This window comes from Gavia stellata, chromosome 20 (genome assembly GCF_030936135.1).
Source record: "Gavia stellata isolate bGavSte3 chromosome 20, bGavSte3.hap2, whole genome shotgun sequence".
NCBI lineage: Eukaryota > Metazoa > Chordata > Aves > Gaviiformes > Gaviidae > Gavia > Gavia stellata.
Window position 1 is genome coordinate 11,340,239 of NC_082613.1, and position 24,726 is coordinate 11,364,964.

General features: G+C 55.4%; 2 protein-coding genes across 2 annotated transcripts; both read left to right on the plus strand.

Annotated features, from left to right (window-relative positions):
* The first annotated feature begins 4,323 nt into the window (after positions 1-4,323).
* Positions 4,324-5,460, plus strand: LOC132318766 (P2Y purinoceptor 1-like). The gene has a single exon (XM_059827338.1). It carries the CDS (start codon positions 4,324-4,326, stop codon positions 5,377-5,379), a length of 1,056 nt encoding a protein of 351 aa, XP_059683321.1. The 3' UTR covers positions 5,380-5,460.
* Positions 5,461-19,330: 13,870 nt separating this feature from the next.
* Positions 19,331-24,079, plus strand: KCNK15 (potassium two pore domain channel subfamily K member 15). The gene is made up of 2 exons (XM_059827333.1): positions 19,331-19,622; positions 23,166-24,079. The coding sequence occupies exons 1-2, from the start codon at positions 19,340-19,342 to the stop codon at positions 24,077-24,079; spliced, it is 1,197 nt and encodes a 398-aa protein (XP_059683316.1). The 5' UTR covers positions 19,331-19,339.
* Positions 24,080-24,726: the final 647 nt, after the last annotated feature.

A 24,726-nucleotide genomic window follows, 5' to 3' on the forward strand; every position in this document is an offset into this window, starting at 1 on the left:
TGCTGCTCTCGGCCAGCTCGGCTGCTGCAGGAAAGGCCTGACGCAGGATGGGGCAGCTTGGACACACCTCAATTCAGGCTGCTTAGAATAAGAAAATAAAAAATAAAAAAAAATGTGAATCAAAGCATTGAAACCATTATTATACCAGTATATTATATCTCGGATTAAATTCTGCCCCCTTGCTTTTATCCAGCCGTGAGCTCCATCCACTCTGCTGATGGGACTGACCCTGGCAATAGCGGTACCCGGGTCTCTACTCACCGCTGGGATGTGCGGGAGAGCACGGCACAGCGCTGGCAGCATTACTGCCGGGTGCGCAGCCCCAGGCACAGTCCAGGCCATGCCTCTCCTCAGCCTTCCAGAAACCAAAGCCCAAATTCTCCCCCTGTAACTCATGCCTCCTCCCTCCAGCCCCACACCTCCTCCGCTCACCCCGCACCAGGACTTCCCTGGCATCGTGTCACCATCGTCACCAGCTGACTGCCCTCCAGACCCAGGCCAACATGATACCGGGGCAGATTTGGGGGTGCAGGGCCAAGAGGTTGAATGGCAGAGGGAGCTCCCCTCTCCAGCCTGTGGGAAAGCCTCCGCACAAGGCAGCAGGGCCAAGGCAGCCGCTTGCCCGCTCCTCCGGCCCCTGCAAGTGCTGAAAAGAAAATGAATGTCGAGGATGCTTTTCAGTCACCTGTTGGCAGGTAAAAAAAAAAAAAGAAGGAAAAAATATTTCACTGCTCATGCAGTAAAACATTGCTTACAAAGAGAATTATTTACTGTGATCATCTGGTGCTCTGCCCGAATACAAATCATTAATTCGGTTTGATACGGGGGACACGGTGACCCTCTGGCAGGCAGCAAATTGCAGAATGAACGTGACCCGGTCTGCAGCTTTTGTTGGCTTTTTCCACCGCTGCGATGGCCGTGCCAAAAAAGCGGTGACACAAGGTTCACGTAGACTTTAAAACCACAATGTTCCTCAATTGACACGGATAAGACATGTTCTGTGTACTGAAAATCCTGGTTTTTAAGCCAGTTCTTGTTTCAGCATGTTGGGACACAGCCACCAAGGCCGGGTGAGCTGCCGGCAGGGAGTGCTGCCAGGGCTCTCACCCCCTCCCAAATCCTGCCCAGCCACCTCTGGGTGACGGTAAAAATCAAAAGGTCACTTTTTAAGCAGCAACCTGCAATTCTCATCTCGAACAGAAATGACTCTACACACCTCTGCTGTAATTTTCTTTTTTTTTCTGCAAAACGTCATTTCTCCCTGATTCACTAAGCAGAAAACATCTAAATAATGAATTAATGAATCCAAATAAATCAGAATTATTTTTCCCTAAGAATACAGGGAAATCAACTCTTGCAATTTGATTGCCAGTCTCACAATATTTGCTGTTCCTTCTAAAGCCCTGCTACTCTGGAAACATGTGGTTATTTGAGGATCGCATTTATTGCAGCCTCTGATGCAGCATGTCCTGGGCTTTGCCTGCTCTTGTGGGGCAGTGGATAAATACTCTGCCATCCACAGATGATTATGGTCACCTGTAAAGATAAAAAAAACCAAAACCCCAAAACAGAAAACAACTCACCCCTGTCCTCAAGGCATACTGCCCCATCTGCACACAGAAATGGCATGTGATTTGACAACCATATTCCCTGAATCAGTGGTGAGCAACAGATCACAGCTCATTTCAGCACAAGCACACACAGCAGCTGAAGGAGAAACTGCGCGCTGCTGCATGAGTAAACAACGTGCATCAGAATTTTTTCCCAAGCCATTCTCATGACTGATGATTTTTAAAGGCATGGAGTTGGCTGAGAAAGGGCTGGATGAGCCTCTCATTAAAGCTAAACATTGTCACATACCTCCCTGAGCACAAGAGTGCAGTGCTTAATAAAAAAAAGTAGATCAAGGCCCTTTTTTTGCTGTTGGTGAAGAGCCTTGAATTGGTTGCCTGAAAGCCCATCACTCAGGCTACGTGTTTGATACCCACAGGAGCCATCCCAGCCCCGTGCTCTTGCACTGCCCTGGATGCGCTGGCAGCAGCATCGCTGCCACGTGCCGGAGCGGAACCGGGGGGAGCATCCCAATACAGGATACTCAGGCAGAGCTGGGCGGTAGCACCTCTATTGCGAGTGAAATCACGGGTCAGGTGAATGCCTTAAGCACGCACAAGGCAAGGCACGAGAGAGGAGCTGTGCCACTGCGCGTGTGCCTCCAACACATCCAGGGAGCAGGAGATGTGGAGGGCACGGGGCTGCATCCAGGCACGGGCAGTGCTCCCCTGCTCCTCCCTTCCCATGGCAGGAGGTACGCAGCCCCAAGCCTTCATTTTGGGGAAAGAGAAAGTTTTGTCCACAGTGCTGAGAGCAGCTTGTGACCTTTCCCATGGTTGCAGCAGCCCTCCCGGCCAGCTGCTGTCTCTGCCTCAGTTTCCCCAACGGTTGATGCTCTGGGACAAAGGGGGCCGCTCCCAGATTGTCCCTCTCTTCTCGCTGCACTTCTGCACCTGCATAAAGTTGCTCTGCAAGTGCCACCCCGACCCCAGGCTGCAGGAGCAGCTGAAATGCATGGAGGCAAATGGGGCTGGAGCAGGGCAGGATGAAGGACTGCTTTTCTGAGGGGTGAACGCCATGGACCCCCTCCTCTGCTACTCCAGGAGCACAGTTCAACCAGAGCCTCTGTAAACCTCAGAAAAGCCATATCCTCACCCCATGGAAACAGCTTTCAAGCTTCACCTCTCTGGGCACGCCTGCAGCGGCTAGATTTTATCATGTAAGCAGGAAATAACATATATAGCTTTCCCATGGTTTATCTGTTCCAGCAACCGCTTTTTGGAGACAACACACTGATACTCACAATAAGCAGCTACCACCACTCCATGTCTTGGGCTTCCCTGCGCTGGCCCCAACCTGCCATGCCCGAGTATGGTCCAGCAGAGATGTTCGGCTGCTCCCAAAGGAGGGAAGGGCAGTCAGGATGGCTCGGCAGGACTCACCCCCACTCCTTCCCTGCTGGCGGATGAGATATCAGCCTCTTCCCACCCCCTGCCCTAGCTTAAGTTCCAGGAAAGCGGGTGGCCGTGGCCCTTCCTGGGCCCAGCCCTTCACCTGCAGTTGTTTTGCCAAGGTCATTTCCCTATAGCTTGCCAGGGTAAACCTTATCCCTTCTGATTGCCTGTTTACTCCTACGCCTGGAGATAAAGTTATTTCTGGCCTCGCTTATGTGGCAGCAGCTGCTCAGCAATGCAAACGGGGGCTGGCTTTCCTTGGGGGTCCTCTTTGGGGTTGCCAGGTTTAGCTCTTGCACCAAACTCACAGTATCTGGGTGTCTTCTGCATGACATCCCCTGCAACAAGGAATGCAGGAGAGGAAGGTCACAGCCTGTCTTGCATTTCTTCCCCGCATGGGTCAAAACCGCTCAAAAGAGGGGGGGGACACGAGGATTTTCATATTTGGGAAGGGATATGGATGTAGGCAGCAAGAGCAGGTGATGCTGCGTGCTGAAGGGAAGGTGCAGTTGTTCGGCAGGCAGCGGGGCTTACTGCAGCCTACGCCGGGGGCAGGCAGCCTGGCAGACCTGCGGCCGCTGGCACTGCCTGCGGCACCGGCTGCCTGCTGGAGCGGGGCTGGCAGCACGAGCCCCATGGAAAGCTGCCGGGCTCTGCCTTACCCCGCTCCCGGCGTTTCGGGATGGACAGCACTGCCTGAGCAGTGGGGACCAGGAGAAAGGGTGTCAGGAGTGGAAGTGAGGGGCGGCCCATGGGGTGCAGGCTTCCAGCCCCTGGTCTGGAGGGATGGGGGGTTTCTCCTCACCCCAAGAGGGACAGAACAGAAGCAGGCTGAAAGCTTTGGTCCCCGTCATCAGACATCTCCCACCCGCTCCGATGCAAAGCCCCTCTCCTGCCTCCCTGCTCCCTTCCTCCCGCTCCCTCCAGGCACGCGGGGTGTCCGAAATAGCCCAGGGCCTGCGTGTCCCTGGCGCCCGGCTCAAAATATCTCAAGTGGGTTGGCGGCAGTCACCGAGGGAGCAGCGGAAGCCGCAGGACACCGAGGCTCTCCGCTGAGGCAGCTCTCGCCACATCCTCCCCACGCTCCGGGGGAGAGCCCCACGCTCCGGGGGAGACCCCGGCACTCCAAACCCCCCGGCCCGGGCCTGGCAGGAGCGGGGAGGCGAGGGCAGCCGCAGCCTGCGGCGAGGAGCACTGCGCTGCCGGGGCCGGCTCTAGGCACGGCGCTGCCAGTGCCGCCCCACCCCTGCCGCGGGCAACGGGCACTGCTTCGCTGGGCACCGGCACCTCCGAGCACTGCCGCAACCAGCCGCGCCCCATGGCCATGGAGGCTCTCGCCCCGTGGCCCGGCAACGGCAGCAGGACCCTGTGCCCTGTGGATGCCACCTTCGCCCAGCACTTCTTGCCTGCCGTCTACCTGGTGGTGATCCCCCTCGGGCTGGTGGGGAATGGGCTGGGGCTGTGGCACCTCTTCACCGGGCCCCGGCGGGGCGCCCGCCACCCCATCGGGCTGCTGGTGGGCAACCTGGTCCTGGCCGACCTGCTGTACGTCAGCACGCTGCCCTTCCTCGTCAGCTACTACCTGCGGGGCAGAGTCTGGCTCTTCGGGCAGGGCTGGTGCCGGATCACCCGGGGCCTCTTCCACCTCAACCTCTATGCCAGCATCGGCTTCCTCACCTGCATCAGCGTCCACCGCTACCTGGGCATCGTGCACCCACTGAAGGCACGGGGCACGTGCCAGGGGGCAACCTCTTCAGCGTGGCTCAGCGTGGTGGTCTGGGTGTGGGTCATCGCGCAGGTAGCTCCCGATTTTGCCTTCAGCAAGATGGACGACACGGGTACGCAGTGCCACGACACGACGGTGCACGAGAACCTGGGCATTTACTTGCCGTACACCACGGTCGTCACCGTGACTGGGTTCGTCATCCCGTTCCTCATCATCATCGGATGCTACTGCCACGTGGTGGTGGTGCTCTGCAGGAATGACACTATGGAACTCAGCCTCAGGAGAAGAAGCATCAGACTGGTGATTCTCGTGATGGTCCTCTTCTCCATCTGCTTCCTCCCCTACCATATCTTCAGAAACCTCAACTTGTTGTCTCGAGGCTGGCAGCTCCAAGGGTTCTGCACGCAGACTTTAAAGAACATCTACGTTTCCTACCAGGTGACCCGGGGCCTGGCCAGCTTCAACAGCGCCCTCAACCCCCTGCTCTACGTGATGACCAACGAAGACTGCATGTCACGCATGAGGACCATCCACCAAAGAGCCAGCCAGTCCCTGAGGTCCACCTTCAAGAGGAAAACCTCTTGCCATGTGGATGAGAAGAAGATAGGCATCATTCTTTGTGAGGAGGAAGCTTCTGATGAGCTCTGAGGTACCCAACACCCCCTCCAAAGGATGCACCACTTCACTTTGCGCTTGGCCTATTCTTGGGAGCAGCCCCCCCACCTTGATGATTCCTGTTTTGCAGAGAGATGGTGACTGCAGCATCGCTGGCTCCAGTCTCACACAAGAGATAGACAGGACTGCCAGCATCAGAGAGAAAACTGGCACCAGGTTTTAGAGCAAAGCTACTTAATCCAACCATTTTGCCTCCAGTACGTCTGGAGACGGAAAGAGATGAACACTGCGTTTACTCAAGTCCTGAAGTATTTCTCAGTCCAGCCCCCAGTGCAGTGGTCTGAGCTGGTTAACATCCCCCTGCCCGCCCCGCAGCCGCTCATTGAGCTCCTCAACGAATGAGGGATGGGCATGAACGATGCCTTGTCCTGCCACTGCATCCCCTCTCCCCCTGGACATGGGTTTGAGACAGGATTCCCTCCTTCACCTCAAGAGAGGGCACCAGTAGTTAACTACCTGCATTGCAGGACAGCTGAGAGGGTGAATTTTTTTTTTTTTTTGGGGGGGGGGGGTGAGGAGGAAGAGCTTTGGAAATGGAAATATTCATAAAAATATCAGGTTTTTAATATATGACTAAGCTGTGCCAGTTCCTGGGTTAGCTGTTCCTGGGTGACTGAGCTGCTTCAGGATCTGTGTTATCCTCTACTGCCCACCTCCTTCACAGAAGAAAAAAGAAGTTTAGCATTACTCACTCTCTTTTGGAAGAGCATATAGCAGACAACAACAAATTGGTATTTTAAAGTTTTTGGAGGCTGTTGGTTGGGGTGGTTTTTTTTGCAAGATGAATGACTGCAGTAGCTGGAACCAGTGCTTTCAGCAGGCAAATCCCAGGAGAGTTTTGAAATCTTCAGGTGGGTGGCTGCACCTTACTCTTGCATCCAGCCTTGCGAGGGGATTAGACATGTCTATTAAAAATTAGACATGCAAAAAAAAGACAGGCAACGCTGGTTTGAAGGCTTGTGAAGGCAAGATTCGATGGCAAGGGCAGTCTGTGTGCCACCACCAGGGTGGGGGGGGCTGTGGGGATCTCTGTTTCGGGGGGAGCAGAGGCTCCCGAGCGGCATTTTGTTTTTTGCTCTTGGTGCTCCCCACCACGAACAGCTTGAACATTTCGGTCCTTGTGAAAGGAGCAACATGATTTGCAACAGCAGATCTTGCAGCTCAGCTGAAGGAAGTGGATTGTGAGTTAAAATCAGCCCGTGCCTGGAAAACACCGACCCACAGACGCTGTGCTCTTTGGACCAAAGCCCAATATTTATCATGGTCAGCTGCTCCTCGCATGGACCGACCTTTGCTGCTGCGCAAAGGGAGCTGCGGCTGGCTTTCAGACGGCCTTAATATGTCTAAATTGCAAATAAACACCTAATGCTTTCAGTCGTGAGTCGTCCAGCTTCTTTTAAACCTTTATAGGAACACAGGAGCCAGCTGGCCTAAGGGCTGGAGCAGGGTCCTGCCTGCTGCAGGGAGTGGTGATGAGTTTCCCAGGGCTCTGCAGACGGGGAGCTGCCGTGAGCACTGCCTGCCTGCACGGCGAGACTGCAGGCAGCCGGCGGAGAGCAGTGCTGGGCCAGGCACGCACTAAGGGAGGTCTCCAGAGTCTGCTCAGCACCTGGCAGGGGCCCAGCAGAGCCCTGAAACTTTCAGCTCCCACCTCATCCCGAGGAAATCAAAAGACAAAGCTAAAATTCCCAAATGAGCTCTTCTTCTGTCTCTGCAGTAGGGAGGATCTTTGGGGCATTAGGAGCAGGTCTAGCCTCTGCTGCTTGCATGCACTCCCTGCACCTGGGCTTCTCCAGAGCTCTGAACCCTTCTCCTCCTTTTCTGAAAAAATACCCATGCTTCCAAAAGCTGTCCAGCTCTTCCGTCTTTCCACAAGGATCCCATCCAAGATGTTACAGCTCCCCACAGAACCAGCCCTTGGCTCCCCACAGCCCATCGGAGCTGCAGCACCCTGTCACTGCACCCACTTCGTGCATGATTGATCAAAATAAAGCATCACTGCATCTCCGGGGAGGGAGAGCTGCGTAGGAAGTGCCAGCAAACTCTCCTCTTACCCGCTGCATTGCTGTGTCCAACTCTGTCTTCTCCAGTACCCCCTCACGTCATTGTTAATGATGATTTAAAGATCGGTGTCCTGAGAAACGTCTCTGAGCCCCAGGGACAGTCGTAACCATAAATCTGCTCATTTTTCTGTGTCCTGCATCTGTCAAATCACCAAAAGCCATTAAGGATCTGTGTGTTGGGCTGATGCCCCTGAGATACGGGGTGGTTTTTTGGTATCTCATGCTTTGCAGTCCCCTTGATTCTCAGACAACACTGCTTCTCCTTGTGAATTGAAGAAATGTGCTCCTTCCCGCTCCTTCCCTTTATTAGCTGTATGTGTAATTAAGGGCCAACCGCTGGCACATGAGCCTGCAGGGCCAGCTTTCACAGCCGGTGATGGAGCAGCAAGGCAGCCCTCCTTCCTCCAGCCCCCGCAGTCAAAGCAGGCTCCTTCCCTTGCAAAGAGCAGCCGCTGCTCTCTGCGGGACACCCCAAGTGCATGGTCACCGCTGGGGACCCACTCAAAATGCATGGGCACCGCTGACCCCCCAAAACCTCCCCAGTGCTCTTTATCCCCTGGGAGCAGAGAAGTGGGATTGTCCCTGGAGCAACCAGCATGGGCAGCTCTTGCTCTGTGCTAAGGACATAGTCGGTGTTTTGGCAGTGGGTGAGGGGACAGGGAAGGTGCGGAGCTGCCATATTTCCCCTTCCCCTTCTCCCAGCAGCTCTGCCAGCTGTTGGCAGGGCTGTGCGCAAGCATTTGCTCCTGGCAGGAGAGTGTCAGTGCCCACCAGAGTTGCTGTGCCATGGTTGCACCCTGAATCAGGCGTCAGGCTCGATGTCTGGCTGACACAAGCGCAGGGAGAAGCCCTGAGCAGAAGACCTGTGCCAGCGCCTGGGTCGGCACCCACCCGCTCAGGGGCTGGCTTGGAGCGAGGTCCTTTCCCCTCTGCTGCAGAGACCTTCCAGCGCTGTCAGGTTCCTTTACACGAGCTGCACGGCGTCACGGGGTGAGATGGCTCTGCAGGAAGAAATAAATTCATTTCACCTCTTCTGGGCTCCTGGCTTATGATGAGCTGAATGTTCCTCTTTCCCTCTCTTGGCTATCTGTTGCTGGACTTGAAGATGCCTAAAATCAGGTGAGAGGAATCCCACCTGCATGGTCTGCTTTTCCCGCAGCCTCTCTGGCACGGCAAAGTGGAGCAAGGAGCTTGTCTGCAAATCCAACCCAAACGCAGATTTTTAACTCCCTTACCCACATTAGACTCAACCAACAAACCAAACATGGTGGGAATTCTCATGCTGACATTAATGGGATTGGGATCAAGCCTGGAAATTTGGCAGCCTTTCTTGCTTCATTAAATAAACCCCTCTTGGTTGAGGATTTGTTGCAAACACAGTCAAGATTTGTTACGTTAAAGAGAACTTCTGAGCTGACAGCCCCGGGAAGCCGTTCAGGCAGAATTAACAGGCACACGTACAGATGCACAGATGTACAACCACTTTCTTTCCCTAAAATGCAAAACTCTTTTTCCTGGCATGCAAAACACTCTACAAGAAGAAAATATCGCTAGCAGCAGCAGCTAAATGCATAGGACTCAACTGTGTTTAATTCTTTATTTCACTTTGCACAGATTTCTAAAAAGAGACCAAACACGTCGCGTTTCCAGGGTCGTCATGTTTCCAGAGGCAGCCGCGAAGTGGAGGGGCGAGAGGCTCCTGTGTGCGAGCAGTGAGTGCCGCAGGAGCGGCAGAGACTCCTTGAGCTCAGCAAAATGAGTGCCAGGCCCTATTTAACAGCTGCTGGCTGCAGAGGTACAAGATGTTCGCCCGCTGGAGTAGGAGGATTTGCCCCTACCGCTGAATACAGAGTTCACGGTGTGTGATACATGGCCTCTGGCTGAAATTTGGCTCTGACTGAGCTGCCCACCTCACTTCAGGGGGTTTGGTATGGCCAGTAAAGCCCTGTTTGCTATACAAGCGTGGGCTGGCTGCCCTGTGCTGAAAACATGGGCTTATGCATTTGTGTCAGAGATTTCCACAGCCTGGGGGAGCGGGAGCTGCTGCTCAGACAAGGGCTGGGGGTGCGGGGAACATCGCTGTGGGACTGAGATGGTGCCCGGGGTCCCTGCTGTGCAAACAGAACATCTCCATAATGCGAGAGCCCCCAGACCCAGGCAGAGGTGCGAAGCCCATGTGCGAAGCCAGAGGAGAAGCAGCGTGAGCCAGAGGCTCCCGCAGGTCTCGGCTCCCCGTTACGCCAGGCACCAGGCAGCGGGACTTTGTGGTGCATCTTTTACAGCATGGTGGGAGGCTGCAGTGCGCACGCAAAAAGGGATGAGTCACTCAGGTCACTAATGAAAGGTCACAGCATCCTCAGATTCAGCGAGAGGCATTTATTTCTTCAGCAAAACAATTGCATTGCTAAAGTACCTTTGGCCACAGGGACAACAGACCTGACAGGTTATCTTATTTACCAAGGATATCGATCAGACTGGGGAAGGAATAGTAGATGCAATTGCTCCAGGTGACCTGGGAAAAAATGGTAAATATACCTGGGACTGGGTGCCGTTGGTGAAGGTTTTAATAAAAGAGAAAAATCTGAGTCTTTGTCTATGCTATGCAGAGTGTTTTGGCATCTGGGAGACCAACAGCTTGTGAAGAAGAGCAAATCACATAAATAGAATAACATTTAGCATGACTGTGTAATGCCATCAGTCTAATATTATTCCTGATGTGCATGCAGTTATAAATAGGTGATGCCATGTAGCGTGGGACCTGGGGAGGGCGAGAGCTAAGGAATGCACTTGCAACTCGGTGGCACTGCGCAGCTTGCAGCTGTAACACGCATTTGTATGTGCATTACAGAGCGACTGCGGCTGCATCCTGCAGGCAGGGATTTATCCTGGAGCACTTGGTGAGCCCAGGCTTAATAGAGATGCGCCATTTTTCAGACCATCCCTCTAAACATCCCCCAGCGGCAAGCTCTCCGTGCCCCTTGCCATCAGTGCTGCTCGAGGCAGGGGTCAGCACAGAGAGCAAGGCAGCGAGAAACCCTGGGGAGCTGCTCTGTGCACCACGACCTGCGCTGCCTTCTCAGCAACCTGGGAGGAGACTATAGCTTGAATTTCGCCCAACACCTCCGCTCTGCCCCGACCAGGAGATGCTCAGGTCAGATCCAGCTCCCTGAAGAGCCCTTCGTGCCAGGGCACAGCCCAGCCAGCGTGAAATTCTTCTGCTTGTTTGGGCTCATGTGCAAAAAGTTTACCCTAAGGAGCATCAGAAAGCTCCCAGGCTTCTCAGTAGCACCACAGCTCCTCCTCGGAGAGGCTGCTTCCATGCTGTGTAGAGGACAGCCAAGGACAGGAGATGGATTAACTCCGTCCTGGCTGCCTTTGCTCTGATGCAGAGGTGCTGCTCAGCAGAGGTGGGGGAGAACTGCACACTACAGCTCCCAGTCAGCTCTTACCAGCCCAGACCACCCTGCAGCACCGCTGTGCCTCTGGTCCAGGCCGTTTAGGGTGAGAAGGTCCCATGGCAATGGGAAGCTGCTGGCACGGAGGAGAGCTCAGGGGTAGGTTTGATGGTGGTGATGCCAAGAGCCAGGCACTCTCACTGAATGAAGTATTATTTGGTTGTGGAGGCAAAAATCCCCCTATAAAAGAGCTTGCAGTGCTGGGATGGCAACACAGTGCCCTGCTGAGAGCCCAGAGGAGCTGGGGATGCAGAGAGCCCTTGGGATGCAGCTCATATGGGTGCCTGGGGCTGTCGAAGACCTCAGCAGGTCTGTGATCCCCAGCAGGAGATGCTACAGCCTCCCCAGGGCTGCGGGGGGAAAGCATCTTTCCGTGTGCAAAGCAGAAACAAGAGTCCCATCACCACAGCCACTACCCCCCGTGCTGAGCTGGGATGTGGGGAAGAGCTCTGGCAGGTTTGCCCCAGGGCCAGCTGCAGGACAGATACACCAACAGCACAAGGTGCACAGTGAAGGAGAGGGGCCCCGTGAGCTGAAATATTAGGGAGAAGTCTGTGTTTTAACCCACCTGTCCACAGGGATAAGCAGGAGCCATCTCTCCATGGCTGGATTTTGCGGCCACAGCTGGTGGTGGCGGAACCAGTCTCCGTGTGGGTCAGTGCCTCTTCCCCCTCCTTGCCAGGTCTCCATTTCATAACTCTTCATCCCCAGATTTACTGCCAGTAGCTCTGGTTAGCCCCAATGGGATCAAACCCAGCAGCACGGAAGGCAAGGTGAGGGTTATTTTCCTTTCCAGCGCTGCATGGGTGAGGGGCAGAGGGTGGTTCATGGATGAACCCGAGTAGCAGACTCAGCCTGGGAGTACAGGGCAGCATCCTCTCCCAAAGGCACGGCACAGGGATGAGCGATGGACGTGCAGTCACATCAGCACCTGCAAATCCCTGGCTGGGGGACAGCTCGCAGCTCTCCATCTTCCTACGTAAAGGGGACCATTCACATGCAGTTCCCAAGCCAGAAACCCAAAAATGGCCATGCCCTGAGTCTGTTGCTTGACCCTGTGTGGAGGTGCCCTGGGGGGATACCCAGATGAGCATCATCTCCTGTCACTGCTCAGCGCCTCAGCTCCCACCCCAAGAGACACAAAACAAGGGACCTAAAAGTTACCTAAATATTTCAGAACCCAGAGAAGCCTCCGGTTTATTTTCCTATTTAGCTCAGGTGGTTTGCCTGCCTCCAGAAAAGCCTAGTGTTAATTTGATTCCCTACAACTGATTCGTAGCAGATCTGGCATCCTGATGCCCGGAACAGCTGTGATTCCTGTGCCGCCGTTTGCTCTGCCCCAGGGACACCACACAGCCCCTGAGTGTGGCTGGAAAGAAAGGACCAGGGCTGGAGCAGGGCACAAACAGCTGGGCCAGGCGCACACAGGAACATCTTTGCATTTGCAATTCAGAGAGGATGTCTCTCATCTCCCCAATTAATCCTTCCAGAGAAATGTCTGGAGAGAAGCAGCTGGAAAATCTCTGCATACAAACAAGACTCAGTAAAATCTGCAGGTTTGAGGTAGAGGAAGAAATGTGGCCCCAACACGGTGCTTTCCCTGCAGGAGAAAACAAATATTTTCATTTTGTTGTATTCATTCCCCACTGGGAACCTGCCACGCTCTCTGGCGTGGCGCAGCTGGGAGCATTTTCACAGGGCAATTCACAGCTTCCTCGGCTGGGAAATTGCTTGTGGCCCCAAAGCCGGAGCCGCTTCTGGCTGGTGGAGGCTGGCGGCTGGACCAGCCTGGGGAGCATCATAGCAGGGAATGAAAAATGCATCATGGTGGAACCAAACACTGCATTGAAGTAAGTTGGTGCCTGGCTGGGAAGCACAGTCAGCATCTCAGCACCGGTTCCCTGAGCTTCAGAGGCAGAACAGGAAAGGACATCTTGAGTTTTACTAATAAATGCATTTTTTCCCAGTTGAAGTGCTGGGGCCAATTTGTTTCCTACCGGGTTATTTTTAGCATCGAAACGAGCCATTTGCTGTGAGCTGCCTGCCTGGGAAGTGAAGCCCCGGGGCGGCAGACAGAGCTGCCGCAGCTCCTGTGCCACGAGGTCACCGCCCCAGCTGCCGGCATAGCCAAATCTCACCCGGAGCACGGCTCAGTTCACCGGCGGGATGGGAGCAATCGCCATTCCTCCCTCAAGCACACATGCACACAGACCCCCAGGCAGGCATGCCCGATCCTCCGGCCCCAGCCAGCCTGGGATGCCCTGTGGTGGGACCTGCTGCAGTCGCGGGAAGGAGAGTGCCACAGGACACGGGGAGCTGGTTAGTGAACTGACCATGCGGGCAGGCACCTTCGGAACTGAAGGCACCCCCGGGGCTCCCGGCATGGGTTATGATGCGGCACACAGCACGCCGGAGCCCATCGCTCCCCCAGGAGTGTCCCACAGGAACCCTACAGTGGTTCAGGACCTTTCCCATCCCCATGGTGCAGTGCCACCGTGGCAGGGGCTGCTTGCAGGGTAGGGGAGAAGCTGTCACCGGGGCACCCTCCGAAAGAGCCTTGCATGTTTGCAATTCATTCCCAGACCCTTTGGCCCCCCACCCTTGACCTTCCTGGCAGCCCCGCGGGCTGTGATGCAGGGAAGCAATTTATAGCATCGCGACACTGTTGTGGTGGGAGCAGAGGCACGCTCAGGATCAGGCCCTGCTCTGCTTTTGGCCAAGGGTTTGATGTGGCCATGTTTCTATGGTGAGTCTGTGGTTGTAGCTGTGGCAGCTCATCTCCAGATTACCCTTCCCAGGGAGCGGGACCCTTCTCCAGACACATTCCCAAAGCCTCTCTCCTTCATCACTGGGGTCTGGCAACAACTCGCAGGGACCAGCCCACCCCAGCAGCAGCAGCAGCACCACGGAGCCTCCCATGCCCAAGCCCAATCCAAACTGGTTGCCGGCTCTGATTCAACAGGCTCTCAGCAAATACTTCTACAAATTATTAAGCAGGGGCATTATTATTTTATCTTATTATTTTGTTATTAAAGCCAAGGTCCTCAAACCAAATAAATGAACCAACTAAAGTAGCTGAGATCAAGAACTTGCTAAAGCAGAGCAGCACCTCTCCCGTTTGGTTGCTGTCCAGGCAGTTTATGGCAGGTACTTTGTGCCTGGCTGATGCTCAACTGACAGCTTTCCAAGCATATAAAAAACTTATTAGGCTGAAAATAGAGTTTGTGACCATAAACTGTCAAGAGCACTGTCAGCATTTCCAGCCCAGGTCTGCTTCATGTACAAGCACCAGCAGTTCAGGCTGCCGGGGGCAGCAGGGGTGGGGAGGATGGGGCTGTGCAGCCCCTGGCAGGACCCGTTTTGGGTAGGAAGGGTAACTGGGGAAGGCTCACTAACGGGCTGTGGGGTGCCAGGGCATCCGAAGGAGGCACGGCCGAGGTTTAGCATGGCTGGTACCAGGCAAGGTGGTTGAAGACAGTCATACATGGAGCTGTGCCCACCTGCGCTGGGGTTTGAAACCTGCAAGCCACATCCATGGTGATCACGTGGAGGCAATCTACACTTGCAACCAGTTTATATCCAATGCTTCATTAATTCCCTCGCTGAGCTTCCAGGTTACAGCACAGAGCAAAGCGCCTGCAGCCGTCTGAGCTACAAAGAGTCAGGGAGGCAGAGGCAGAGGGGAAATCCCAGAGCGGAGAGAAAGCCGTGAGGTTCCTGAGCCTCCAATCACCCAGAGCGCGGTCTGTAGGACAGAGACAAGTTAGCTCTGGTTAGCAGGAGGGTATTTTACAGGAAGATATATTGAGTCATGGGGCAGAAGCAAACGCTGCTACATCCAGCCTGGATCCGGTCAGGGACCCTGCGTCTGCAGAAAAGGGCATTGCTGTGCCCTTCACGCGGAGAGGAGGGATCGCTCCCTGTCCAGCTCACGGTGCCGCCTGGCCTGGGACAGCTGGGCAGCGCTTGAGTCCCACTCTCATCTGGGCAGCTGTGGCTGCTTGTTATTCATATCTCTGTACCTAATCCATTTTAGAAATGAACTAATCCATCGCTTTAAAAATATCCTGTGGCATTGCGCGGCTATAATCTCAGTATTAAAGCCAGAATAGCTGATGCTTTTACTAAGGCAAAAGAAAACATCTATTTGTTCTCTAAAAATAACTGAAAGAAGCGAGAATGCCAGGATGGTCCCCGAGCCACCCGGAGAGCTGGAGCACCTCGCGGTTGAAAGCCGGGGAGGGGGCTGACGCCTGCCAGACCCCATCCTCGGCCCTGGCTGCCACCCGTGGGTAGGTGGGCAGCGCAGCCGGAGGCTCAACGGCAGCCGGTACCGCATCTCCCGCTAACGTTGACCCCTTTGCATCGATGCCCGAAGCAGCTTGAGCAAAGCTGGTGGGATGCTCCCACCTCTCCCCATGTACGTTGGGCTACGGGACCGCCTCAAACAGACCCACACTGCTGATCCCTATTTAGCATCTTTCATCTGAGATGGTTAAGCAGCTTTGCTTATTTCAATCCATTAAAACTAGAAAAGCTTTTTAATAAATTCCTCACCAGCCTGGAATTAGTAGATGTGGGCCAATTAGACACATTAATTAGGCACTGGTTTAAACACAGATGAGGTTTGACTTTGTTTACCAACCTCAGAAGGAAGCAGCTTCTCAAAGTTCACCTCCAAAGAACTAAACAAACAAGGTACGTTCATCCCCGGTCACAAGCACCTTACAACAGAAACACGTCATTTCGACGTCTATTTTATTTTCAGAGCTTTTGCTTTCTCTCTGCCTCCCCATGCAATAAAAATGAGACATTTAATCTCATAATGCAACTTCTCACTGGAAATCAATGATAAAGTACATTATCTTGCCTGGCCTGATCCTGCGGCTCCCGCCTGACCTTTCTCAAGCATAGCGAAGTCGGGGAAAAGACAAAGGTTGAACTGAGGGAGCTTCCCAGTGGGAAAGCGTGAAACTTTCCTCCTCCTCCGGAGGGACTGCCCTGCACAACAGTGATCTGACACAGTTTGGTCTTGCTCATGCCCCTGTGCTCACTGCACGCAGGAAAAAGCAATGCATGAGCAGTAAGACCACAGAGCCGGCTGATTTCAGCATCATCTTAATTACGAAGCCTGCGACCCCACGCAGGGCACAGGGCTGCGTGTGTTACTGCACAGTCCTGGTTTCATCACCGCTGGATTTGTAACTGGGGGGTTTCTTATTAGGAGATGGATCCTGCTACCCTCATTCCTTCAGAGCAGCATTTATTCCACAGGAGCCTATGACCTGCATGAGGTCAAAGCAAAGCCCAAAAGGAGAAACCAGTGACGTCCCAAGCCCCTGTGGGAGTGACAGCAGCCGTTCCATTGTGCCCGTTGCTGAATGAGACCCTCTTCCAACACTGCTGCATCGATGGCACCCCTGTTTCCAGAAAAAGGATTTCCCTGAACCTCTGTAACTCCCAATGTAGCAGGGAAAGGCCATGCTGAGGGGAGACCTGTTCCACAAGACGCTGCCAGGTGAGGATTTCTTCTGGGGTCAGAAAAAGACCTTGGAGCCAGCCAAGGTCAACCCACCACAAGCCCCAAAGAGGACAGGGCTAGCAGAAACCACACCGAGGAAGCGCTGAGAGCTGTTGATACTGGGGGGGTGGAGATGGCCCCCCCTGCCCCAAACGGCCCCAACCACAGGGAGAGTGAGATCCCATCCACAGACCCCCTCCTTTCGTAGGTGGTGCTTTGAGAAGGCTCTGCTCTGCCACCTCTGCCCAAGCACTGCTGGCTGTCACCGCAGACACGTTTGGAAACAAACTGTGGAGGATTTAATTGCTGTGACCGCCCGGGATTGATGCGGCTGCTAAAGGGAACTGTGCATGTAGCTTCTGCCTATCTTCTCCCACGGCTGGAGAGCATCTCCCAGGGTTTTGCATGCTTGAACCTGCACTGGCACGTTGGCCCAACGTCTGCATGGAGCAGCAGGTAACACGCTACAGCATCAGCTTAATGCTGTAAATGTTACCTGGACACCCCAGAATTTGGCCTGCAAGGCACTGGAGGCCTCAAGCCCCTCCTAAAAGATGCATGAAAGCACATGGTGATGTGATCACCGCAAGATCTTCTTCCTCTGTAATGGAACCAACAGGAGCTCAACTAGCGGCACTGTGTCCCGTCTTCAAGGTGGGATGGCATTGCTCACCAGTGGAAAAAATCACCAGCAGCTGGATGGCAGCAAGTGAAGCGTATCTCCTCTAGCAGGCGGCCCCCACATTGCTCTGGGTCCGGAGGTTTGACAGCATCCTGGGCCCCATTAGCAGGGCTGCAAACGGCACCACAGAGAACATAAACCAGACACATTCCTCCAGCGAAGGCTTTGCCGAATGATTTAGGAGGCTGCAAGCGCTACGATGTTGAACAGCAATCCACCGACAGTTTGTGCTGCTGGTGATGGATGCCGGAGCCTGTATTTTTTCTTCAATAACAACTTTCACTAATGGTGCTGGCACGGAGGCTCGGCAAGGAGGAGGGAAGTGGCAAGTGTCCAGGGTGAAAAAGAGTTCACTATTACAGCGGGAAAGGGCACCGTGTCCCTTGTGCTGGCCATGGAAATGCAGTGGACAGGGCTGGAAGGGGCTCCAGGAGGGCATCAGCTGCACCCAGAGCACTTTCAGCAGACATCTAGGTATCTGCTTATCTTACATTTTAACATCTCCAGTGATGGGGCTGCCACAATCTCCCCAAGCAATCTGTTCCGGCGTTTCACTGTCTTCATGGTTAAAAAGTTTTTCTTACCAATTCGAACATCCTTTGCTGCAATTAAAGCCCTCAGCATCTTGTTCTCTCCAGAGAGAGAAGTGAGATGGATGAAGAGGGATGTAAGCCTGCTTGTTGGCTTGTTTTCCTTGTTTGTTTTATTCCCAGTCAAAAGAAGGAGAGTTTATTTCTTGAAGGAGATACTATCTCCTGCAACATACAACTCAGAGAAGTATCTTTCTATTTTTGAAAGTGAAACGTAAGGGTTACATAAAGGCTCAGGAAACCAGTGATGAGAAACAGGGTTTTCATTTTGTGGGCTCTGCCTCCTACCACGGCGAATTTCCCCGCACCTCAAAGCTGACCTGGGCTGTCCGCAGTGCCTCAGCGCAGGGAGGCTCCGCTCGCTGTCCCGCACGCCAGCACCAGGCTGGTGGGCCCCCCGTGCCCCCGCGCCTGCGGGTTCTGATGAACGTGCCAAAGAAATCAGCAGAAACACTAAACCGGGTTATTTTGTCCCTTCCTGCTCTCTTGAAACTGCCCCAGCCGCAGCAGGCCAGACCACCCGCCCTGGTGACGGGCTGGGAAAAGCAGAGCTAACAAGGAGGTTGCAGAGAGGTGGGTGCTGGTCTCTTCTCCCAAGTGACTAGCGACAGGACAAGAGGAAATGGCCTCAAGTTGCGCCAGGGGAGGTTCAGACTGGATATTAGGAAAAAGTTCTTTACTGAGAGAGTGGTGAAACATTGGAACAGGCTGCCCAGGGAGGTGGTAGAGTCACCCTCCCTGGAGGTATTCAAGGAGCGTGTGGATGTGGCATTGTGGGATGTAGCTTGATGGGCATGGTGCTGTGTGGTGTTGGGTGGGTTGGTTTTTGGTGTGTTGTGGTTTGTTTTTTGTGTTGTTGTGTTTTGGTTTTCTTTTTTTTTGTTTTTTTGGGGTTTTTTTGTTTTTGTTTTTTTTTAAGGTTGGACTTGATGATCTTACAGGTCTTTTCCAACCTTAGTGATTCTGTGATAAGGCGCACCGCGGCGCGTTGCCCGCTGCCGTGGCCGTGAGCCGGCACCTCCCTGCCCGGAGCCGGCCGGAGCAGCGGAGGCGAGGGCTGCCCGCAGCGGGGCGGCCCGGCGGGGCCGCGGGAGCCGTGGCGGCCCGCACAAGCCCAGCGGTGCCCGCGTTCAGGCGGGGCGGGCGGCGAGGGCGCCGGCCCCGGGGGCTCCTCCCGCCCGGGAGCGGACAGCCCGGCGCTGCGGTGGGGAAAGGGACCGCTACGAGGGTCACCGGCGCGGCGGGACGGGGCGCGGCCTCGCCAGGGCTCACCCGCGGCCCGGGGCTGCCGCGCAGGGTGGGCTCGGGGCGGGCAGGAGCCAGTCCCGGCGCAGGCGGGAGCCCGCGCCCGGGGCGCCGGTGCCCGGTGCCCGCCCGAGGCGCGGCGCGGTGCCGCCGGTGCCCGGTGCCCGCCCGAGGCGCGGCGCGGTGCAGCGGCACTCGGGGCGCGGAGCAGGCGGGGCGCGGGGCGCGCAGGGGGCGGTGCGCGGGCGCGCAGGGGCGGCGCGGCGGGCGCGGGGCCGAGCCGGGCGGGCGCGGGGGGTGCGCGGCGGGGCCCGCGGGGGGCGGCGGGCGCGGGGCCATGCGGAGCCCGGGCTGAGGCGCCGCGGCCGCCCCTCGCCATGAAGCGGCAGAACCTGCGCACGGCCGCGCTCATCCTCTGCATCTTCTCCTACCTGCTGGTGGGCGCCGCCGTCTTCGATGCGCTGGAGTCGGAGGCGGAGAGCGGCCGCAAGCGGCTGCTGGAGCAGAAGCGCGGGGAGCTGCGGAGGAAGTACCGCTTCTCCGCCGACGACTACCGGGAGCTGGAGCGGCTGGTGCTGCAGGCCGAGCCGCACCGCGCCGGGCGGCAGTGGAAGTTCGCCGGCTCCTTCTACTTCGCCATCACGGTCATCACCACCATCGGTGAGTGCCGGCACCCCGGCGTCCCCCCGTCCCGGCACCCCTCCATCCCCACAGCCCTGCACCCCCATATCCCTCCATCCCCACACCCCTGCACCCCCGTATCCCTCCATCCCCACAGCCCTGCACCCCCGTATCCCTCCATCCCCACACCCCTGCACCCCCATATCCCTCCATCCCCACAGCCCTGCACCCCCGTATCCCTCCATCCCCACAGCCCTGCACCCCCATATCCCTCCATCCCCACAGCCCTGCACCCCCGTATCCCTCCATCCCCACAGCCCTGCACCCCCATATCCCTCCAACCCCACACCCCTGCACCCCTCCAACCCCACACCCCTGCACCCCCGTATCCTTCCATCCCCACACCCCTGCACCTCCACAGCCTCCCACACCTCCACCTCCTCTGGGTGCCCCAGGACAGCCCGGGGGGGTTGCCTGCGCAGGAGAGGCAGGTCTCACCCTTGCAAGGCTGGGACATGTCTTCAGGCCACCCCCCGAGCTGACCCTGTGGGACCCCCAGTGCCCAGAGGTGGGGGAGGTGATCCACGGGCAGGCTGGGGGCCACACGGTTCTGGGGGACGCTGGGGGTGCTGCTACGGCTGAGGCCACGAAACGTGACATGCACGTTGTCCCAGGGAGGCAGCAGCACGCGGAGCTCCTGCAGGCACCTTTGGGGCAGGCACCTGCAGAAGTTGGTGGGGCTGTAGGAGGGCAGAGGTGGGAGCCGCGACCGCCCGCTGTGCAGCGTTGGAGCCAACAAGCCAGGCTGAAGAACTGGGCAAGAACTGTTGGCTCCTTTGGCAGCTCAACACTCTGGATGTTTGGCGGTACAAGACCTGCTTCAGGGAGCTGAGACAACCACTAGACACTGAACCTCGCTCTGCCTGCGCGGGAACCTGCAGAGAGATGGATGTCAGTCAGCTTGGAGGGGGATGAATCGCGTTAAGCCCCTATGTAGACACAGTTACCCATACTAGAGCCCAGCCTTGGTTTGCCCTCTTCAATTTTGCAAGGCAACGAAACTAAATTAAATGAGGATTGCCTTAATTCTAGGTGAGATTAGCCACCTGGGAGTTTAGCATTGTGTAATTAATCCACTTTTATTAATCCATGCACCCTGAGCATTCCAAGGGGGTAGACAGGTGTGGGATCCTGCGCTCATGTCGTTGCTCATACTGGGATTTCAATCAGCAGAAGCGTTTTGGAGGCAGGAACCCTGAGGCCAAATCCTGCCCTTTCACAGCCAGCAGCCACCTCCTCGTCTGTAGGATGGGGCTCAGCCTTACCAAGGGGCTTGGGGCAGGTGAAATACATCTGGTAGCTGAAAGCATCATTCCTTGGGACAAGGGCTGGTGTGATCAACTACCAGGGGCCAAGAGGTGGCAGAGGGGCAGGTACCCCGCAGGCCCTGCCCTGGGGAGCCCCGTGTGCCCCCCCCGAGATGTGCTGTGGGGTTTGTGCAGCTGGCAACGCACGTGGCCAGCAAACAGCGATGGGTGCAGGGCACGGTTAGTGCCAGGCCCCAGCGGGAGGGGAGGATGAATGGCTTCAGAGAAAATCTCCATCATCTCATGACAGGTTATAGCTTCATTTACATTATTTTTCTGTTGACTGTGAGAAACAATTACTACGCTTATCACACACCCCATGCGATAAATAATTTCAGCCCAGATGCCATATTTCTAAAATGCTGGCACGTCAAATCTCTTTATATGGGGCTGTGCTCCAAAGCTCAGTTTTAACATTAATGTAGCTGTGTTTACTCTTTCTAATTCCCCTTGACATTTTGAAAGCATCAGTCAAATGCTCTTTCAGCAGTCTCAGGGTACAACAACTGTTTTTCCACTTACTGCTCTTCTGGATCATTATATTTACCTCCTTATTGCTGTCATTGTATTATCTTGTAGCCTAGGACCTGATAATTGCAGTCGGTTATTAAGCTTGGATCTGACTGGGGGTTTTTTTTGCCACTGCAGTCTCATGTCTGCTCTGTATTTTCTGTGAAATGTGGCATGCAGGCATTAAGTTTATAATTTTTGATTGCGTGGGTTTATGAACAGGCAGAGCAATTAGAAACCGGTCCCTTCCTGCCTGCTTGCAGTTTGGAGCACAGCACAGTCGAGGATAACGCTGTCCTCAGCCTCCCGGCCCTGTCCCATTGTAGGAGTTTCCTGGAGCAGGAGGTGTGCTCGGGAGCCTGGGACAACATGGTTATCAACCTCTGGTCCTCCCATCACTGCGTGCTAACAGCTTCCCTAAGGGTCCTGGAAATCCACTGGCAGCAAAGACAGAGGTGAAGCCAAGTCACAGCTTTGAACAAGACTGAGAAATAAAAAGGGGTTTCCCTCCCCCCATATCTTCATGCAAAAGTCACGTGGTTACCTGGAAAAAGTGAAAATATAAATAGCTGTTTGCAAAAGGCCACGCAGCAGCGTGAGAAGGAGCCGGGGCTGTTCTGCAGGTGCCTTCAGAAAGGAAGTTTCCATCCCGGGTAGTTTCTCATAGAAACTCAAAAGAAGGGCTTGGATGCCTTTCGATGCCATTACTCCCCACACTGCATGACTCCCTTGCACCGAGTTAGTTACTCATCCACTTGGGTCAGAGGCCACCGATTTCTGCTAAGCTTCTATAATTAAGCGAGGTGGGCACAGAATCAGTGAAGTCCGGAAGACTGCAGTGAATACCTCATTACAACTCACGGTATAATCGTGTGTGTCCTTGAGTCACAGCTCTGAAACTTGGAGCAAGGCGGAGAAATTAAATCTCAGAAGGCGTTCAAGGAGAACCTTGTCCTCCTTGAGCTCCTTGTCCCTGGGACAAGGGCTGACAGGGCTGCGGTGGCATAAATACTTCCCTGCATTTAAAACAGCCCAACCCCTCCTCCCCAACAATCCAGCAGTGCTTCAGGTCTGAGTCTTAGTGACACTGGAGGAAATCCGAAGTTGCTCTGCAGAAGTCCTCCCAGACTCAGCTGCTCCTGCAGGGACTGATCCTATAGCGCAGGGGCCCTATAGCTCCTATCCAACGGGCCACGCAGCAAACGATCATAAAGCTGAGAGTCAAAGACGCACGTGACACTGGAGGGCTCAGGGGACAGGAGGGGCAGGAGCCAGGGAGAGGTGACGATGGCCCTGCAAGGGCAGTTGTGGACGGGGTGGGCTGGGTGCGTACCTTCCTGCAGGGTGACCTGGCGCTGTTGGTCTCAGCATCCTGCGGAGCCTCCATCCTCCCTCGCTGTGGGGATTCCGGTTGCCCTGCAGACCCGGGGCTGGCACGGCATCATTGCCTTGAAATTGCTCGTGAGCTGCAGAAGGCTTGCAGACCCCGATCCAGCTCCAGGGCTCCTCTTGGCCGCCATGACCTCATAAAGCTCAGGGTCTATCAGGAGGGCATCCCATGGCCCCATTAGCATTGCCTGCAGATCTGTTACAGATTCATTTTCCATTTTCCCCCGCATTCTCCTCCTGCTCCTCTTGGTCCCAGGGCAGCCTTGTGGAAACCCCAGTGAGGGCTTGACGCCTGCCTTTCCTCTTTCCTTCCCAGGCTATGGGCATGCCGCCCCGGGCACGGATGCCGGCAAAGTCTTCTGCATGTTCTACGCCATCCTGGGCATCCCCCTGACGCTGGTCATGTTCCAGAGCCTGGGGGAGCGCATGAACACCGTCGTGCGGCTACTGCTCAAGAAGATCAAGAAGTGTCTGGGCATGAGGACAACCAATGTCTCCATGGAGAACATGGTCCTAGTTGGCTTTCTGTCCTGCATGGGGACCCTGTGCATTGGCGCAGCAGCCTTCTCTTATTTCGAGGGCTGGACCTTCTTTCATGCCTATTACTACTGCTTCATAACCTTGACCACTATCGGCTTTGGAGACTTTGTGGCTCTGCAGAAGAACGAGGCTTTGCAAAAGAAGCCCCCGTACGTGGCTTTCAGCTTCATGTACATCCTGGTGGGCCTGACGGTCATCGGCGCCTTCCTCAACCTGGTGGTGCTGCGGTTCCTGACGATGAACTCGGAGGACGAGCGGCGGGACGCCGAAGAGCGAGCCTCGCTGAGGAGAGCCCGGAACAACGTCCACCTCAAGCCGAAAGAGGACAGCCGGAGCAGCAACGCCATTTTTCTCCCTGTGGATGACAGGACGAGCCAGATAAACCTCATCCCGCTGATCCAGGAGGATGCAGAGAGGCAGCGGCGCCAGTCAGCCAATTCGGCGGCTGCAGTCCCCTCCTTCTGCACGTGCCTGTGCTACAGACCTCAGGTGTGTGGCAGCCCAGTGCCCTCCCACCCCGAGACCCTGAGCTGCCACACCAACCCTGTGTATTACAACTCCATTTCCTACAAAATTGACGAGGTCTCCCTGAGCACGCGGGGTCAAACCGGCTCTTCCCCAGGGAGCACTTTATCATCCAACAGCCCTCGCTGCCGGCAACACCCCCGGCTACGGAGGAAATCCATCTAGGAGCACATGCCGAGCTGTACTCAGTGCTCGAGTCTTACTATGATGATAAATTAAGAACAGAGATGTCAGATCCTTCTTACTGCTCTCATTTCTTCTGTTCTTCTCCCCTTTCAGCTGGCAGCCAGCCCCACGCAGGGTCCAGCAGGAGCCTTTAAACCTGGTTGAGAAGTAATCATTCCTTTTTTGCAGGCACTGAATGACATATTGTTAGTTTTTCCTTGCTTTTTCCTCCCAGGTAGGTTCAAGCATTTGGGTCTGGCAAGAGGCCCCCCGATGTGAAGTCCAGCAAGCTGTAGGTTTGCTTTCCCACCTCCCTGCTCCCCAAACGGAGCTGTTGCAGCCCTCCCACCCTGCCTAACCTTGGCTGTGGCTGCTGCCAGCACATACCTCCTGCTACCTGGGCTGGATTGCACTTGTTGAGAGCGTATCAAAAAGCAAAGCCTGTGTTAGCAAGCTGTTCAGAGTTGGGTTTCTTTAACTTGTCCTCTGACACCGGGTGCAGGTAAGTCAGTGCCACGCAGAAGGTTTGCAGCTGGTGGGTGGAAAGGGAGAGGTGGGCACGAGGGGACAAGCTGCAGTCCTGCTGCTCAGCACATGGGGACAACTTCACAGCCCTGCATCTCCCACAACCAACCCTCCAGGTCTAA